General features: G+C 46.7%; 1 protein-coding gene and 1 non-coding gene across 5 annotated transcripts in view; one reads left to right on the forward strand and one right to left on the reverse strand.

The window, feature by feature from the left end:
* NELL1 (neural EGFL like 1) overlaps positions 1 to 14,342 on the reverse strand; it is an 857,163-nt gene extending 842,821 nt beyond the window's left edge. For 3 of the 4 annotated variants that reach the window (XM_073904919.1, XM_073904917.1, XM_025879299.2), the window contains exons 1-2: positions 14,166 to 14,342; positions 6,059 to 6,187 (exon numbers count right to left, since the gene is read on the reverse strand). In XM_073904919.1, coding sequence (XP_073761020.1) covers positions 6,059 to 6,187; positions 14,166 to 14,220 — 184 coding nt within the window. In that variant the 5' untranslated portion in view covers positions 14,221 to 14,342. Of the gene's footprint in view, positions 1 to 6,058; positions 6,188 to 8,306; positions 8,324 to 14,165 lie in introns of those variants that run through there. The other variant, XM_073904918.1, reaches the window with a different exon arrangement.
* LOC112829835 (U6 spliceosomal RNA) lies at positions 2,627 to 2,730 on the forward strand. The gene has a single exon (XR_003209753.1). It is a non-coding gene; the product is annotated as a U6 spliceosomal RNA (small nuclear RNA).
* Positions 14,343 to 18,856: the final 4,514 nt, after the last annotated feature.

Genomic DNA, 18,856 nt, shown 5'->3' on the forward strand with positions numbered 1-18,856 from the left:
CCTCAGTGATGGGAAATAATTAGCTCTACTCTAGATATTAGCATTAGCACTGCTTTGGGCTATCTAAGAAACCTTAAATGTAGGATCCAAAAAGATCAAATTGTTTCCCAGTAACTTAACTGTGTCCTAGAAAAATACCATGAATATTTATAAGAATTCAAAAATAGCACTAAACAAGGTACAATCACAATGTCTGGCATTCATTCAAAAATTACTAGGCATGTGAGCGCCTGGGTGGCTCAGTTGGTTAAGCGACTGCCTTCGGCTCGGGTCGTGATCCTGGAGTCCCTGGATCGAGTCCCGCATCAGGCTCCCTGCTCAGCAGGGAGTCTGCTTCTCCCTCTGACCCTCCCCCCTCTCATGTGCTCTCTCTCTCTCACTCTCTCTCTCAAATAAATAAAATCTTTAAAAAAAATAAAAATATTAAAAAAAAATTACCAGGCATGCAAGGAAGTAGTAATCAGAAGAAAAATTAATCAATCAAAATTAACCCAACACTGATAGAATAGAATTAGTGGTCAAGAACATCAAAAGAGTTATAACTGTGTTCCATCTATTCAAAAAGTTAAATGGAGACATGGAATATTTTTTAAATAGTCAAAACTAAATTTACAGAGATGAAGCCATAATATATGAGATAAAAAAAAAAACACTAAATGATACTAATAGCAGACACTATAGAAGGAAACTTCAGTGACCTTGAAGTATAGCAATAGAAACTATCAAAAATAATACATAAAGAAAAATGAACTACAATTTCTGAAATGAACAGAATATCAGTAAACTATGGAACAACTTTAAGCAGCCTAACATACATGTAGTTGGAGTCCCTAAAGAAGAGAGATGGGGACAGAAAATAATATTTAAAGACATAATGGCCAAATTTTTTCCAAATCTGATGAAGTGCAAGAGATCTCATGCAGAAAAAAACATAAAGAACACCACACTGAGGTACATCATAACCAAATTGCTCAAAATCAGTGACAAAGGGGAAGTCTTAAAATCAGAAGAAAATTACCTACAGAGGAACAAAGATAGGGTAACAGAGATTTCTTGTTGGAAACAATGCACATGAGAAGACAATGAATCAACATCTTTAAAGTACTGAAAGAAAAAAAACTGTCAACCCAGTATTCCATACCCAGCAAAAATATCTTTCAAAAAATGAAAACAGAATACTTTTTGTAGACATATAAAATCCAAAAGAATTCATCACCAGCAGACTTGCACTACTAAGAAATGTTAAAGGAAATCCTTCAGAAAGGATGAGAACCATACCAGATGGAAATAAGAATCCACACAAGGGACCGAAAAACACAGAAAATAGTAACTACATGAGTAAATATGTGATTGATTTTATTATCTAAATCTGTTCAAAAGATAATTGACTGATTAAAGAAAAATAACAATGTTGTATGGGAAATAAAATGTGTGATCACAGATCGATGACCAGGAAAAAAGAAGTAAACCTTTGAAATGTTCTTATAATATACATGAAGTTTATACTCTTACTTGAAGGTAGATTGTAATAATTTAATGATATATACTATAAAGACTAAAGCAACCACTAAAATAATGAAACAGAGTTATAGATAATAAGCCAGCAAAGGAAATTAAATGGAATCATTAAAAGAAAAAACTTCAGTTAATCCAAAAGAAGCCAAAAAGTGGAAAAAATGGAATAAAGAATACATGGGACAAGTAGAAAATAGCAAAAAGACGTATTTAAATATAAACATATTAATAATGACATTAAATATAAATGGTCTAAATACCTGTAAAGACTCCAGAAGGAACAGAGCTCTGCCAACACTTCGATTTTAGCCCCCTAAAACTCATTTTGGACTTCTGACCTCCAGAACAATAAGATACTAAATTTGTTTTGTGTCAAGCCATTAAATTCATGATAATCTGTTACAGCAACAACAGGAAACTAATACAGATTTGGGCACCTAGAAGTGGGATGCTACTGTAACAAGTAACTAAAAATACGGAAGTGGCTCTGGCATTGAATAATGAGCAGAAGCTGAAAAAATTTTGAAGAGCATGGAAGAAAAAAACCTAGTCTGCCACTAACAGACCCTTAGTGGAAATATGGATGTTAAAGACTCTGCTAGTGAGAACTCAAAATGAAGTAAACAGCATGGTAGAGAAAACCCATATCATCTTAGGGAATACTTTAAATCATTGTGAACAGACCATTAGTAGAAACATGGACATTAAAAACGATGCTTGTAAGGGCTAAAAAGGAAATGGAAACCGGAAGACACAGGATCTTTGTTACATAATGGCAGAAAGCTTAGCTGAATCGTGCCCTGGAGTAATACAGAAAGCAAAACTTGTAAAAGATGAACTTGGACATTTAGCTGAGACTTCCAAGCAAAGTGCTGAAGATGCAGTCTGGTTTCTCCTTGCTGCTTAGAGTAAAAGATGAGAGAAAAGAGAGAGATGGAGGGATGAGCTGATGAGCAGGAAGAAACTAGGAGCTCTCAGCTTATTTGGACTGCAAAAGACAACAAAATGAGGAGATTCACTGCGAGGAAATTCTGCTCTGGGGTGAAAACCACAGGTGTAGCTGAACAACCTTTTGCTAGTGCCTCTGAAGGATCAAAAGTTCAGAAGATTCGTGCTCGCTTCAGCAGCACATATACTAAAAGTGGAACGATACAGAGATTAGCATGGCCCCTGCGCAAGGATGACACGCAAATTCGTGAAGCGTTCCATATTTTTTGGAACACTACATCAAAAACTAATGATGTAATGTATGGTGATTAACATAACAATAAAAAATTTTTTTAAAAGTTCAGAAGATTCAATCACACAGAGGGCTCTTTGAAGAGATCAGGTATGTGACTCATGCATCCCCTCAGCCATCGCAGCACAGGTCAGGAATAGAGATGGGGCTATCTAAGAAAGATCTGTAGGGTGCCTCTTGTCCCATGGACAGGAGACCCTAAAGGTTCCTAGAATGTTATACCAGCAGAAACACTGCCAACTCGTACTGAAGGAAACTGAAAGGATGAAATGAGAAAAAGCTGAAGGACTTTGATAATTCTACAGGCAGGGAACAGGCTGATAAAACTACTCAACCACAAACACGTGCTACTCTGCTTGAAAAAGGAAGAATAACTCAAAGGAATGAGTCATGGGCCCAGAAGGCAGAGCCAAGGACCACACAGGATTATTCCTAAGCCCCAAAACTCAGGAGAGTTTGCCTTGCTGGATTTCAAAATTTCTTGGGATTGGTGGCCCCTTTCTTCTTCCCATTTCCTTTCTATTAGCAGGGCTATCTATAATAAGCAACCTACACTTGTCCCAACATTGTATTTGGAAAGCAAATTACCTGTTTCCTACTCTTCACAGATCCATAGATGGAGAGGAGTTTTGCCCCCAAATTTATGACACTCAGAGTCAGTCATACCTAATTTAGATTATTTAGATAATCAGGTTTGGAATTTTTCAGCTGACAAGATCGGATAAGAGTTTGGACTTTGAGCTGATGCCACAATGGGCTGAGACTTTTGGAGAATATTGGGGTGAGGTGAATGTATCTTGCGTGTGGGACAGACATGAATCCTTGGGGACTAGAGGGTAGATGGTGTGATAAGCAAAATAATGGCTCCCCAAAGATGTCCACGTCCTAACTGCGAGAACATGTAACTATGTTACCTTACATTGCAAAAGGGATTTGAGCATATGATTAAATTACAGATCTTGAGGTGGAGAGATTATGCAGGATTATCCAGTTAGGCCCAATATAATCACAAGGGTCCTTTAGGGAAAGTCCTCGGTCAACCTCCCATAATGAAGTTACTCTTTCCACCAAAGAAGCTGAAAATCCCTCCCCATGGCTGGAGTCTGCTACACATCCCAGAGGTAATTGCCAAAGCAAAGAACACACAAAGTAACAGAATTCTTGCCTAAGAAGCCCACGTTTGTGGAATAAATAAGTGAATGAGTGGTAAGTAAAGGAGCACATAGGCCAGAGGAAATTTTAATTCAGTTAAAAATGTGTATTTGTAACCTACTACATGCCATGCATGGTACTTGGTTCAAGGGATGTAGGGATGAATCTAAATAGAAATGACTTCTGCCTTAATGAAGCATGACCTCTCAACAGTAACTGAGCAGACCTTGTACAAGGCAAAAAGAAAAGCAATTCCAACTGTATTCTCTTAACCACACCCAGCTTAGGAACTTCACCAATCCCTTAGTAAGAATAAATGGAAATTAGCATATCCATAGTCTTGTTATGTATCATCATATAATATCTGTAGATTTATTATATACCATTAACAAGGCCTAAGTGATCTCTACAGTATATATATGTAAATCTCATCTCTTACTATTGGTCCAGCCATTCTAAAATAATCCTTTTGCCATCTTGACAAAAGGCTGAGTTAAAAGAACCCTGCCAGAAGTTTTCACAGAGGAATGCCCAAATTGCCTGACTATCATATCTAATCAGCTCACTCCCCTGCAGCAACCTCCGCAAAGGCCCCCACTGCTCTGAGAGTGAAGTACGAAACCACTAACCTGGCACCACAAGCGAGGATAAGAATTACAATCGTTCACAAGTATACATGGCCTCCCACCTATCAGAACGGATACTGGCCATGAATCATCAGTGTATCTAAGCCCCTGGATATCAGCTAAATATCAGTTCTGCCCACGGGGTCCAATGTAACCCAGCCCCTCCCTGCCTCTCCAGACACTTGCCACCCCTTGGCCACACTAGACACCTTGCTATCGGTTTCTGCCTTCAGACCTTCCTACATACTATTTTCCCTGCCCAGAGTGCTCTGAACTCCCACCCCTCCCCCTACACCAGGCTTGCTATTCATTTTTCAAGTCTCTGCCGACACATCCATTTTCAGGGTAACCTTTACCTGACCACTACTATCTCTCCACCCTGGTTAAATCAGATCTCCCTGTACTACTCGTCTTGGCAGCCTATACATCCCCTTCATAGTAAGGACAGCTATTGTAATTCAATAATTCCCTGTGCAATGACTGTTTCTTTCACTACATTTTAGAACGGCCTGCACCTATCTTTATTTACTCTTGCTGGTAATCCTATTAGCATGTTGCCTGGTACACAGCACGAGTTCCATATTAATAGCTAGGACTTACTGGAGGTCTACTACAGGTTTCAGACACTGTTTTAACCATTTCGTTGGAGTAGCTCCTCTAATCCTTGTAACAGCCCCATGAGGTAGGTACTAGTATTTTAGATGAGAACATAGGCACAGTAAGGCTAAGGGATTGCCCAAAGTCTCAAAGCCAGTAAGTGGTAGGGTTGGAATTTGATCTCAGGCAGTTGGGCTTTTAAGAAGCACACTACAGTCCCTTGATAACTGAGAACCAAGTAAGCTGCACCCCTAAGAGAATACAGCCATAAAACATCCTCTGTGCTCATGTACCCATTAAATAGGAGAGAGATATATATGAATAAGAATAGGTGCAGTGGCACCTGGGTGATTCCGTCGTTAAGCGTCTCCCTTCAGCTCAGGTCATGATCCCGGGGTCCTGGGATCGAGCCCCGCATCAGGCTCCCTGCTCCGTGGGGGAGAGCCTGCTTCTCCCTCTGCCTCTCCCACTCCCCCTGCTTGTGCTCTCTCTCTCACTATCTCTCTGTTAAATAAATAAATAAAATCTTTAAAAAAAAAAAAGGAATAGGTGTAGATATAGTACAAACACAGGTAAAGATATAGATGACAGTTGAAGACATAACCTGTAAAAATAATGTGGCTGGCCAATGGCTTCCAAGGGCTTTGCGGTTTCACTCAACTTGAGACCCCCACCAAAACACCCAAGGAAATATTTCACCGCCAAACCAAATACTTCACAACCATGCCTCCAGTGCCTCCATCCCACCCTCAGAACACCCCTCGGTTATCCGAATACTCTTGACATTTCTGAACATACCTTATGACGATAACACAAGAGAAATCGCAGAGGTGATCCTCTGACAAACACACACCACCCACATGAACACTCCCCAGACAGATGCTCCTCCCCAAGTTCTGCCTCCATGCAAAGGAGGAGGTGCCTTTACCTTGAAATAAATATGCTTTGCTGGCATTGTGAAGTCCGGACACCTGAGTGACTCCAAGGGTGGTGTTCACGAGGTCGAGCTCGGTGATAATATCCATCTGCAGGTCAGGGTCCATCCCAAAGCCCACCACTGAAAAAGAACAGAGAGCCGTCTTGGCTTCAAATACAGACTGCTAGCAGCAAAACAGAACAGAAATTACAGACGCCTGGAGTGGCAGCGAATACAAGGAAGCCAGTGATGAGCGTGTGGAGATGCAAACTTCTGGAGTGCAGAGGGAGAACAACTCTGCTCCACGGCCCCCGTGATATTGGAGTTTCTTTGTCCCCTCCCCCACCCTCACTCCCCATTCATTATGGATTGAGGATCCCTCATCCAACACCCTCAGAGCCAAGTAGATCCCAGATTCAGAACGTATCATGTTGGAAAGGTAATATGCCCTAAAAACTACATTTTATGTAACACCCTGAGCAAAGTCTGAATCAGTACCCCATAATCAAACACAGTATTTCTGGACCAAGAAGTATGCTGTTTTCTTCTAGCGGGCAAAACAAAGACTCTATGTAGCCTCCTGTCAGTTGAGGTCAAGTTTCGCCACCAAATGAGTCCAGCTCAGGGTAGCTTTTGCTGTCACATGAGTTATGAAGAAACTTCGGGCTTCCAAACTTTTTCAGATCTGGGGACTGTGGCTACAGGATCGTGGCCCTGATCTACCCGCTTCCCAAACTGATGCAGCAGCAAAACCTGACACCACCTCCACAGGGCGCTCCCTCTGCATCAGGCACAGCCGTGATACAATGATGCCCAGGAGGGCCATGCCCCTGTTGGAGCAGGGTGGCGGAGGGAGTGGCCCAGAAAGTGAAACAAGAGATGTATGTTCCCTCCAAGGGGATCCCTGAATGGAAAGTTAAATTCCCGGACAACTGTGTTGGAGAACCTTAGTTCAGAGAAACATGGCCAAGAGCCCCCTATCGCCCGATCTGAGAAAGGCAAAAGGTGAAGGCTTGTCTCTCACCCAGGGGGCATTCTGTGCAATGACACACTCATGATTGCAAAGTGACTTCCAATGATAGGTATTAATAAGGCTAGAGATCACTGGAAGGGACTGTGGGCAAGCCATTCATAAAGGCAGCATCTATCTACACTTAACATCTCAGGAGTGCGATTCTGATTGCCCAGTCGGAAATGTTTTAATCAGCTATGGCTGTCAACTTCTGTCTGATGGCAAAGCAGTTGCCGAGGCAAGACCTGGAAACCCAATCTGTCCCAGAGAGACTGAGTGAATGGATGTTCATCAGGACATCGTGGACTATTACAACCTCCTCTGTCCTCCCGCCTTCACCCCTCACCCCACAGATTTGGGGAAGGAAATCTGCCCTCTCCTTACTCTTTTCCTATGAGGAAAACAGGAGCTACTATAGCAACAGAAGGTTGGGCTAGGCAGGCTTGCCAAGGCAGACAAAGGGTTAAACTGAAGGCACAGTGCATAAACTGCATTCTCGGTTTCTCCTCGCCTTCTGAACTAAAGGTTCAATTTCCCCCTTCCAAATGCAGCCCGTTCGTTATGAGACCAGTTTACTCAAGGACAGCTCTTCCTTCTCTCCATTCTGCATCCATTCATCCATGCAGTACCTTTTCAACAGGTATTAGTGAGCGCTTACGATGTAACACACAGTGCTGGGGACTGGAGCTGTCCTCACAGAGCACGCAGTCCTGAGCTAACAAGTGAAGAGGAGGCAAAAAAAAAAAAAAATAGATAAAATCATCTGAGATGGCAATAAATGCCATGCAGAAAATAAAACAGTCATGGAATACAAAGCAACTTGGGTGGGGCTTTAGAAAGGACAGTCAGGAAGGGCTCCTTTGAGCGGAAACCTGAATGCCTGCAGGGCTGGCAGTGGCAAGATCTGGAGGGGGACAGCTTTCCAGGGATAGAGAATAGCCCACTGCAAACCAGGAACAGACTTGGCACGTTCGGACCACAGATAAAAGGCCAGTGTGTCTGGAGCAGAATGGGCAGGGAGAGAGAGTGTTCGAAAATGAGGCCAAAGAGTAGGGCCTGCTTTTTGAGCCACAGCAAGGAGATGGATATTATCCTAATTGCAATTAGGAAATCATTGGAGGGCTTCAGGTGTGTGTTGAAGAGCAGGAGAAGATGCTCCTACTTTACATCATGATCTCACGTAAGTTCCCATCCTACCTGCTCATCCCTCACACAGACTCCATTCACAAAGGCTGGTGGAATACCTACTCCGTGCAAAGAAGGACTGAGCCACTGGGTGTCTATCAGCCCAAGTCACGGTGATGTTTTTCTCCAAATGAGCTCAGATATCAGCAGTTCTGTGATCACCTTGAAAAGGCAGGAAAAGAACTAATATTTCAGTTTGATCTATAGTGTTGTACAACTATAAGGCAAAAATTAAATCAAGAGAGATCTCAGAGGACTTCCAAGCAGGTCTTTCTCTGGCTAGGAATTCGGAAAGTGAGCTGGGGAACGTGCCCGTAGCTGGAGAGGAGAAGACAGAAGTGTCCCTGGAGCCCCACTGCCTTGCACAGGGGCTAATAGCTGGTACTCCCTGAATTTAGGACCTAAATAATTAACTGATGAATGTGCGCACCATCACTGCTTCGGGTACAATGAGCTCCAAGCAATATGCATATCTAGGGATACCACCAGACAACAGGATGGCATTCAGGCCAAGAAAACAATCTTTAAAAAATCTGTGGTTGAGGGGCGCCTGGGTGGCTCAGGTGGTTAAGTGGCTGCCTTTGACTCAGGTCATGATCCCAGGATCCTGGGATCGAGCCCCGAAGTGGGCTCCCTGCTCAGCGGGGAACCTGCTTCTCCCTCTCCCTCTGCTGCTGCCCCTGCTTGTTCTCTCTCTCTCTCTGTGTCAAATAAATAAATAAAAATTAAAAAAAAAAAAACCTGTGGTTGACTTGATTATTGGATTCAAATCTTTACCCCTCCCAGATCCACACCCTTTGCTGCGTGGCTTTGCAGTTCCTTCCACTAGAGTGAAAGTAAACCTCTGCATCCTTTGACTTTGAGACTCGCCATCTAACTTATTTGGATCATTGGGATGCTTGGGGTGTTAGCAATGTTACACATGCAAAGGCCTGAACGTGCTTGTGGGGCAGGGCTTGTTCTCTTGTACCTCTGCACCATGATGAAAAGAACATGGCCTCACTGCTCCCCTGGTCCAAGGAGACGGAGACACATAGAGCAGACATCCCACTTGAGTTTGGCACCATGCCCAGCCAAACCTGACCTAGATGAGCCAGGAACAGAACAACCTACAGATATGTGAACCAAAACAAATGTAGTTTTAAGCCACTGAGTTCTGGATGGTTTGGTATGCGATATTCTTGTGGTAGTAGTTGACCGAAGCAGGGACTGAAGACCCACTATAATCATCATCCTTAAAATGCTCCCAGACTAGGAGCCCTGCAACTAGACAAGCCTAAAAGGCACCCAAACAGATTCTGTAGAACTAGCAGAACACCCCACTGGTGCCCTTGGATCCCTGTCCCCAAATTAGAACACAGCACACTCCATCCACAAAGTGTTGCGGAAACAATACTAAACCAAGAGCCAGTTTCAGTCCTGTCTCTTCCCCCTATTAACTCTTAGAAAAACAACTTCACTTCTCTGAGCCTCAGTTCCCTCATCTGTAAAATGAGGATGATCATACCTGCCTCCCGGCCTCCTAAGGTTTTGGTGATAACTATGTGGAACACGACTAGCACGTACGTGGTGCCCAGCTGTGCTTTGCAGCATCTGTCTTTCATAAGACAGCTCCCTGGTCCTCAACTCCACTGGAATTGCGCGAAACGTACAGATGTCCCCCTTCCTCCCAAGCCCTCCACATGCCCAACTGACCTGGAAGGGCTTCTTGCTCTGGCTGCGCTTAGGGAAATCTAAATATTAAGTCTACACTCATTCCTCCTCCTATAGCCCACAAGTAAAGGGATCCCCTGGTTTTAAGATAACTGTATTGCTCTTGTTATGAAAACATCCCATAAAAACAGAACAAGAGAAATCAATTAGGCTTCCGGATACACTTTTCTCCCCCCCTTTAATTGGTCTCCTTCAGGATGAAAATGCCTTGTGCCAACAGCAGGATGTGTAAAAGAGAGCACTTTACACACTGCCTAGGGAACCAGAAAATCTATTAATAAGATAGCATTTACATGGCCTCTCCTGAACCTTATGCAGTATGACAGCGTTGGTTCCATAAAAATAATTTTTTTTATTTTAATGTTTCTGCTTCTTGTCCAAGCATGGAGCTCCTGCCCTTTCCAAGGAAACTATTAAAGTTCTCTACTTTGGCCACAGCTACTCTACAAATGGCTGAGGCTGGGAACTGGAATTAAGCAGGATAAATTGGGGAATTGTTCTTGGGGAAGAAACATTTTTTAAAACCTGGAAGGCAGTATGTCACCATGGGAGAAGCACTTGGGGCCTGGCTCTGGGATTCAGAACCTCCACCCTAATCTACACCTGCTATTTGTTGGCCACCCCACAGTCCTGCCCAGGGAGTGCTCAGGCCCAAAGACCATTCAGCACATCTTCAGGGTCCTAGGCATAAGCTCCCAAGCAAATCCTCCTGGGGCCTGGCTCACTCCAAATCTAATCTGGGCTCACTGTCCGCGATGGCCCCTGTTTTCTCCTGCTCAACACAGAGAAATAGGATACTGAAGAGATGCTCCAAGACCTCAGTTAACAGCAGGATTTCACAACCAGTTGATAGGATTCAGACCCCTGGACTCCTGCAAAGATCCCCAAAAGCAATATCCTTGAAGAATATGTTCTATGCCTGTTCTAAGTCAGCCAAATATTGCACGTAATCACTGCAGGCTGGGGGCTCTGTTCACAGCTCTATTATTTCAGAGCTAATGAAGAGCCAGGTTAAGTGCTTCAAAAAGGAAAAGCTCTCCTTTCCAGCAGGTGGCAGCAAAAGGCAGCAAAAGGGGCCCCAGGGGCTCCCCCGCAGCCCCCAACCACCACCACTATCCTGGCCTGGTGACCAAAACAAACAGGAAAAGGAATTTTGTATTCATCACACAGTCAAGCCATCGGAGAAAATTCGTGGACTTAATACGTTATTACCACAAATAATGTAGCCTTCTAAATTGTCATTATTTAAGTATGTACCTGGAAATCCCAGAGTGATCCTTCATCCAGAAATAACAAGAACTGGAGAACAGCACCTCCTATCTTGCCTCCATTTTACTCTCTTAAAACAAGTTCCCTGAACAATGAGCAATTTAAGCAGCTTCCTGTGACACCTATCATTAGATCTTTTCATATGTAACTGCTACTGCACTGCAGGGCTGCTTTAATTAAAATGTGCCTGATATCATCTATTCATTTCCATTAAAAGGCGCTATCTGAGCAGCTCACTAAGTGAACCCCATGTTTATTTCATCCTGGACCGTTCACAGCCCAGACAACAATTGTCCCACTTGACAAATAAACTTTCCCAGCGGCTGTTTGGATCCTGATAAACTAATCACGAGCCAGCCTCTGCTACCAAAGAGAGTGGAGGTTTGAAGCAGGAATGGTGGTTCCTGGGCAAATCAAAGAGGCTGCCCCCTCCCGCCCCCGAAAACTGCTGATCATACCCCTTCAAGAGACAAGAAATTGTAAAGTGAAGGACTTGAGATATAATTCCAAGACCACCCCCCATACTGATTCTTATGATAATTTTTGTAGAAGAAATGTGTGGCCTCTGGTGTTCAAGAAGTGCCAAGGGGCACAGAAAACCCACGCTCCCTAGCAACTGCCACAACCAATAGGGCAGATCCTCCCATGCTCCCCTGCCTGTGCACAGGCTCTGCCCTCTACCTGGAATGCCTTCCCCACTCTGCCCACCTGGAAAACTCCCTGTAAAGCCTTCAAACACAACTCTAAATGTCACCTCCTGATTAAAGCCTTCCTTGACCACCAACCACCCCTCCCCAAAATTCATTCCTACCATTTCTCCTCTGTATTGCTTCCACTGAAACTTCTTATATTCCCTCCTCTCCTACGACCCCCGCCCCCGCTCCCTCCCATCAAGCTGTAGGGGAAAAAAAAAAAAAGACGTTCTCCAGTTTCTACCTAGACTATCAGCTAAGCTTTAAGTTCCTGGAAGTCAAGGACCAAGTCGTTTTCTCTCTGCATAAGCAATCCTGGCACCCAGCAAGGCGCTCAACTGTTCCTTGAATGAGTGAATAAATACATGAATGAATCTCTCCTACAACAGAATTTTTACAAGATTGAAAGGGGGTTGGTGTGCGGAAGGGGAAAAGACTCTGTTCTTCAAGGTCTCCACTAGCAATGCACCCTGGAGGCACAGTCCATTCCGGATGGGGGCACTTTTTGCCGACTTTTCAAAGAACTAATGAGAACAAAGGATTTAGGCATACCGGTAAGGATGTGCACTTGAGGATGTGAAATGACCAAGAAGCTGCCCCTCCCCCATCTAGTTTCTCTCTCCTCCGTCCCTCCATTAAGATGCCCACCAGCACCAGATTCTCCAGGCACGGGACTGGTAGCCCAGTTTCTGCACTAGCCTCGCCCGTCCTGATTTTCTGGGGGCACATTTCTTCAAGTGTGCTCTTGGTTTTAAAAGCCTAGCCGATCCCTATGTGCCCACACCCAAGAAGCAACTATTCTAGACTGGACTGAGCCTTGCCGTCCCTGCAACCATGGGAAGCTCAGATGAAGACAGAAAAGGCAGGAGGATTCCTTTTGTCCCTGGAGAAGTCCAAACCCGTTGCTCTTCCATTAAGCAACAGGAAAGCTGCTACCCTCTCAGACCTGGGTAAATGGAAAAGACCAGCAGGAACCTCTAGACGCCCAACTTTGTATCCTCAGGCGGGCTAAGTGCCAAAGAGGGGCGCCTGGGGCACAGGCGGAGGGAACTTTCAGGCCAACCAAGGCACGGCACCCTCCCCAGCCCCTTCCCCATAAACTTGCTGCCTGGCCTGGGATGCAGGCTATGCCTCTAGAAAGGGAAATGCGAGTGGTAAAAGAAGAAAAGATAAAGAGAGGGGTGACTGACTACACGCCGGTTCTGGGGTGCAAGGTCGGCAGCGCGTGCTAAGGCTGGCTAGCACAAGAATAAAAATTCGCCACGCTCCCACCCCCACCCCCAGCATGGGAGAGCTGTATTTTTGTCCATACTGTGCCTACTCCACCCCACCCCGCCCCACCCCACCTTCCCACCTCTCCTGAGACCCGGGGAGAAGACGACTGAGAAAGGGTCTCCAAACCCCAGGAGATAAGGGGGGCTGGGGGCGAGTGGGAGCGGATGGAAGGAGGTGCTCTTACGAGTCCTCACAACTGCGTCTCTGAAGGCAGAACGAAGGGGGGACTTCAGAAATTACGCCAATTATCCTCGTCCTCCCTCCACAATCCCCAGCCTGCAGTTATAGCAAGGGAAAACTGGTTGGGAGCTTGAGAAAATCTCCCTGGACTGTCTCCACGGTTCCAATTCCCCCGAATTACTGTTCGTCCAGCCCTTGGAGACAGGGTGGAGGGGGAGAGAATGCTCCTGGAGTTCCCCTGGGGAGAGTCAGGAGGGGACCAGGCGAGACCACGGAATCCCGCGGTTCGCCCGCAGCCCTCACCCGTGCCGTGCCCTCCCCGGCCGCAGCCACGCCTGCCCGCCGGCCGGAAGCGCTCTCTCTGCGGGTGCGACTCCCGCGGCTGCCACTTCCCGGCCCGGCCCCGCGCAGGGAGAGCGGTTTCCACCGCACCTTTCAAGTTCGGGGCTGTGGGGCTCACGGGCCGAACCTGCTGTGGTTTCGACCCGGAAGCTGGTTACTAGGAGCAGGAGGGTGCGCCGGCTCGGCCGCGCCCCTCACTCCGGCGTCCTCGAGGCCGCGTCTCCAAGGAAGGGGGCACTCATGGGGGCATCTTCCAGCCCGTGAGTCCCACTTCTCACCCTTTCACCTGGAGCAGGGCAGAGAGATCCGAGGGACCCATCCACGCCGCGCCGCCCTTCCCGGGCCAGCGCGGAGCTCGTCTCCAGGTCTCCCAACGCCTGTGCAGGCACTGGGCACAGCGGCGCGGCTCCCCCTTCCCCGGGATGCCTCCGACCGCCCCAGCGGTGCTTACCTGTCCTGGCGGTGCACACACAGAACCACACAACTAAAATCACATCCCTCGGCATCGCTCCCGAGGGTCCCCGCCAAACGGGGCGCGCGGAAACCAGGAGGAAACAAATGCGCCTGGATCCCGAGGCGCGCCGGGCACGGAGCCGCCAAACTTGCTAGCGGGCGGCGGGGGAGGAGGCTCGGCAGCGCCGGGTGCTGCGCTCGGGGATCGCGCCCAGCAAGGCGGCCCCGGCCGCCCCGCCCCCAGCCCGCCCCCCACCGCGGGCGGCAGCGGCGCGGGGTTCGGGCCCCGGCCCCCAGCTGCGGCTGCGCCCTTCTGGGAGCTAGGGCGGGAGCGCGGGGCTCGGCCCCTCCTGCAGGTTGCGTTCGTCGCCGGGATCGGGTTCTCCTGCTTCGTCCGCCAAGCTGCGAGGACCCGGACGGCAGGCGCGGAAGCCGCTGCTACCAGGAGCACCCAACCTGGAGTCCCGGGACGCGCGGCCGAAAGGGAGACGCCGAAGACGCCAGGCGCCTCCTCGGCTTCACGCGCTCCAGCCCAGCCGAGCTGGCCTCGCCACTGTCGCCGGCTCTGCTTCGCCGCCGCGGTGGGGGCTGCCGAAGTTGCCACAGTTCATCCCGGCCGAGGCGAAGAAACGCCGAGCCCTCGCGGGTGGGCTTCCCCCCCCCCCCCCCCGCTCCACGGGAACCCTGACCCTGGCGGCGCCACGGAGCGCGCCCAGCCCCTCCCCGGAAAACAATTACTCGGGATTTGCTCAGGCAACTGCGCGGGGAGGGGCGGTGGACTGAGGGGGATGGCGGCTGAGTCCGCGCTCACCACCTGTACCTCTGTCTCTTCTCTGGGGTGGACCCCTCTCTCTGGGTACACGCTTTGGGAGTGCAGGGGGAGGCCGCCGACGCAGGGGGCACTGAAGAAGGGTCCCCGAGCTGGAGTGAGCTACAGTGGGGGTTGGGGGGAGTCTATCTGCAAACCTTCCGGTTCGGCAGGGCAATTCCTGCCACAGAGGGGCAATTCCTAACCATTTTTTTTTTCGGTGACTTGATGGTTCTGTCAAAAGCCCTACTCTCCTTTCATAGTTACGTTTTGGCCTCTCCCGCAGTTCCTCTGGGACCCTCCTCCCACCCCAACACTATTCCCCGGGGAGAAAAGTTAGACTTTGTTGTGGGCAAGAAGGGGAGTCCTCTTCCTACTCTGTGGCCCCCTTCCGGGACCCCGGGCCTTCCCTATAAAGATGTCCCCGGTTTTGTCGCACTTCCATCCAGGTATGTTATTTATAACCAAGATGCAGAGTCCTGAGATCAGAGATGACAGAACCTCTGATTTATACCAAATGAGCCCCACGGGATTTAAAGGTCCTCCGCTAGCCCACACTGGGCTCCTCTCTCGGAGCCCACCCCACCCCTTTAACATTTGCAATCCCAGGGGAGGACAGGGAAACTTCTTTGAACAGTCCTCCCTCATCTCTGGGGAAACCAGTTCCAACGTTTCAGAATTCTGTTCACTGATAAGGATCTGCCCTTCTCACTTCTTGCACCCCCTCTCACTCCCCATATTTCTAACCCCTACCTAACCAGGACCCCAGGAGACCCCATTGAAGGTCACCAGATTAGCAGCACTGCTTATTAAGAGCAAAGCCTCCACATGCTCTTCTGATCTCTGCCCTATTTTTCTGGATATTTCTGTATGCAAGCCACTGTCCCACTTGGCCCTTCACGTTGTGGTCCCTTGGCAGATGAAAAAGAACGTGAACGAGCAGGTAAATTGGAGCTCCTGATGGCTGAGGAGGAAGGAGGGAAGTCAACAAAGAAGTGTATTGTGTACTCTAGAAGTTGAGCTGAAAGATTAAGAGGTAAACTGATGTCAAAGCTAAACTGATTCTCCAACTCTTCTGGGATTCAGCTCAAGCCCAGAGGGGATCTGTCTGCCTTCACTCTGTGCTTCATTACAGAGTCGGGATGTTTTCCTTTGACCTGGAGCATGTTACATTTAAAGCCAGCCTTAAAAATCACACATCTTGCAGAAAATAGGATTCCTCAAGTGTAGCTGGGCTTTGTGAATGAGAATACCCACAAACCATGTTGTGTTGTGAGAGCCACGGCCCCTCTCTCCTCGGCAGTTTTTAAATACACCTTAACAGGAGCAAACTTTAGTGGCTTTGAACTATTGTTTCAAAAGTCCTTTTATTGATGTCAGAAATCCTAGAACCCCTGGAAGTCACAGTGACCGCAGCAAAAGGAAAAGGTGGTCTTGGTAAGACCTTTAGAGCTCTCTATCTTGAAGTCTCTGTAATTAGTTGGACCTGTGGGATGGGGCTTTTAGCGTGTTCCATTAAAAAATAAAGCAAGACATATGTTCTGTCAAAGCTTTGCACCATCACATCCATTAACAGTAACAAGAGTTAATCTCAACAAGGCCATAAATCTTCCTATGTAACTAAGTACTTCAATCTCCTCCTCTAAGTGCATTTCTTGAGTGGGGATTCTGAGTGTGTAGGCCTGTTTGGCTAAGGTAACTCTCACAGAATACGCCCAGCAAATTTCTGTAGTGGCAGTGAAGGGACTTGAGGTTGAGATACAGCGATGGGGCCTGTGCTCAGCGGCGGAAGCAATGAGACTGGGTTTACCCAATGCCATATCCCAAGTATACCCTGCCCTCCTGAATAGCTTCCTCCCGGATTTCTCCAGGAGCCAGGAGCTTCCTTTGATTATCCCTCTGCCTCTCCTTCCTGACCCTTAAATGTCAGCCCTCTTCTCTTCCCCTTGGAAGAAGAACACACTCTTCCATGTTCTCATCGAGCCTGGTGGCTTTCAATACTATCTCTACACGGATGATTCTGCAATGTGCATCCCCAGCCACAGTCTCTCCTTTGAACCCCAGGGTTATCCTCCCAACTACCTATTAGGTGTCTTACATGTAATATGACCACATCATCAAAATCAAAAACATTTGTGCTTCAGAGGACACTATAGGAAGTGAAAAGACAATTCACAGAACAGGGGGAACATTGCAAGTTATGTATTTGATTGAAACTTGTATCTATTAAGAAACTATTATAAATAGACAATGCAATTTGAAATTGGGCAAAGGATCTGAATAGACATTCCTCCAAAGAAGATATACAAAAAGCCAATAAACACATGAAAAGATGCTCAACATCATTAGCCATCTGGGAAATGCAAATCAAAACTACAGTGCGATATCACTTCACAGCCACTAGGATAGCTAAAATCAAAGAGACAGATAATAAATGTCGACAAGGAAGTGGAGAAATTAGAACCTTCATATACTGCTGGTGGGAATGTAAAATGGTTCTTCAAACTGTTAAACATAAAGTTACCATATGATCCAGCAATTGTATTCCTAGGTACACACACAAGAGAAATGAAAACATTATGTCCACACACTAAGTTGGACACGAGTGTTCTTATCAGCATTATTCATAATAGCCAAAAGGTGGAAATAGCCCGATGCCCATCAACTGATGAATGGATAAATAAAATGTGAAATATTTATAGTGTGGAATATTATTCATCAATAAAGAGAAATGAAGTAATCGTGCACACCATAACATAGATGAGTCTTGAAAACCTACTAAGTGGAAGAAGCCAGTCACAGGGGACCACATATCTTATTCCATCTATAGGAAATGTCCAGAATCAGCAAATCTAGAGGGACAGAAAGTAGCGTAGTATTTGCCTAAGGCCTAGGGGAAGGGGAAGGAAGGATCAACAGGTGACAGCTAAAGAGCACAAGGTTTGTTTGGGGGTAATGAAAATGTTCTAAAGTTGATTGTAGTGGTGGATTAATATACTAAAAGCCATTGAATTGTATACTTTAAATAGGTTCACTGTGTGGTATGTAAGTTGTATCTCAATAAAGCTGTTTTTTAAAAAAAACTTTGTTATGGCAAAAGAATTATAATATGGCCAAATGAGAACTTTTGATTTTTCCCTCCTCCCAAACTTGCTTCCTGCTGCCTTCTAAGGAGACATGACCAGTCTTCACCGGGTGCTCCAACCAAATAACCTGGGGTCATCCTTGACTTGCTTTCCCAATACCCCCACATTCAAGCCAGCAAGCCCTTAAAGAAAAACCCCAAATCAACCACTTCTTACCACCCCTCACTAATCCCACCTTGCTCTAGTCCATCATTGTCCCTTTCCTGGTCCACTGCCATCAATTCTTCATTATTCCCTCTGCCTCCTCTCTTGCCTCTTAGAATTCACTCACCCACCCACCCCCACCCAGCAAAGTCTGCTTTTTAAACCATGTGTTCAATCCTGTTCCCTTGCAAAAAATACCCCTGCTCTTTCCCACCATATTTTGAAAACATCCCATCTTACCCGGCCTCTGCCCACCTCCCCAGCTGTCTCTCTCCCCACTCCCCACCCCTTGCTACCTCCAGATCAGCTTTCTTGCTATTCCTCAAACACTCCAAGTTCATACCCTCCTCATGGACTGCTCCCACTCCCTGGAACATTGTTTCCATAAATCTCTGTGTGCTTCTCTTTTTACATCACTCAAATCTCCACTCAAATGTCAGCTCCGTGGGAGCCTCTACCTAAAGAAGGGGTCTTCTTCTCACTTCCCCGAGGTCTCTCTCTCTGCCTCCTTACCTAGCTTTATTTTTATAGTGCTTATTCTCATCTGAAATAACAATGTAGTCATTGACTTATTTATTCTGTCCCCCAGCG

This window comes from Callorhinus ursinus, unplaced genomic scaffold (genome assembly GCF_003265705.2).
Source record: "Callorhinus ursinus isolate GAN/ISIS: 27379988/994484 unplaced genomic scaffold, GSC_fseal_2.0 scaffold21, whole genome shotgun sequence".
Lineage (NCBI taxonomy): Eukaryota > Metazoa > Chordata > Mammalia > Carnivora > Otariidae > Callorhinus > Callorhinus ursinus.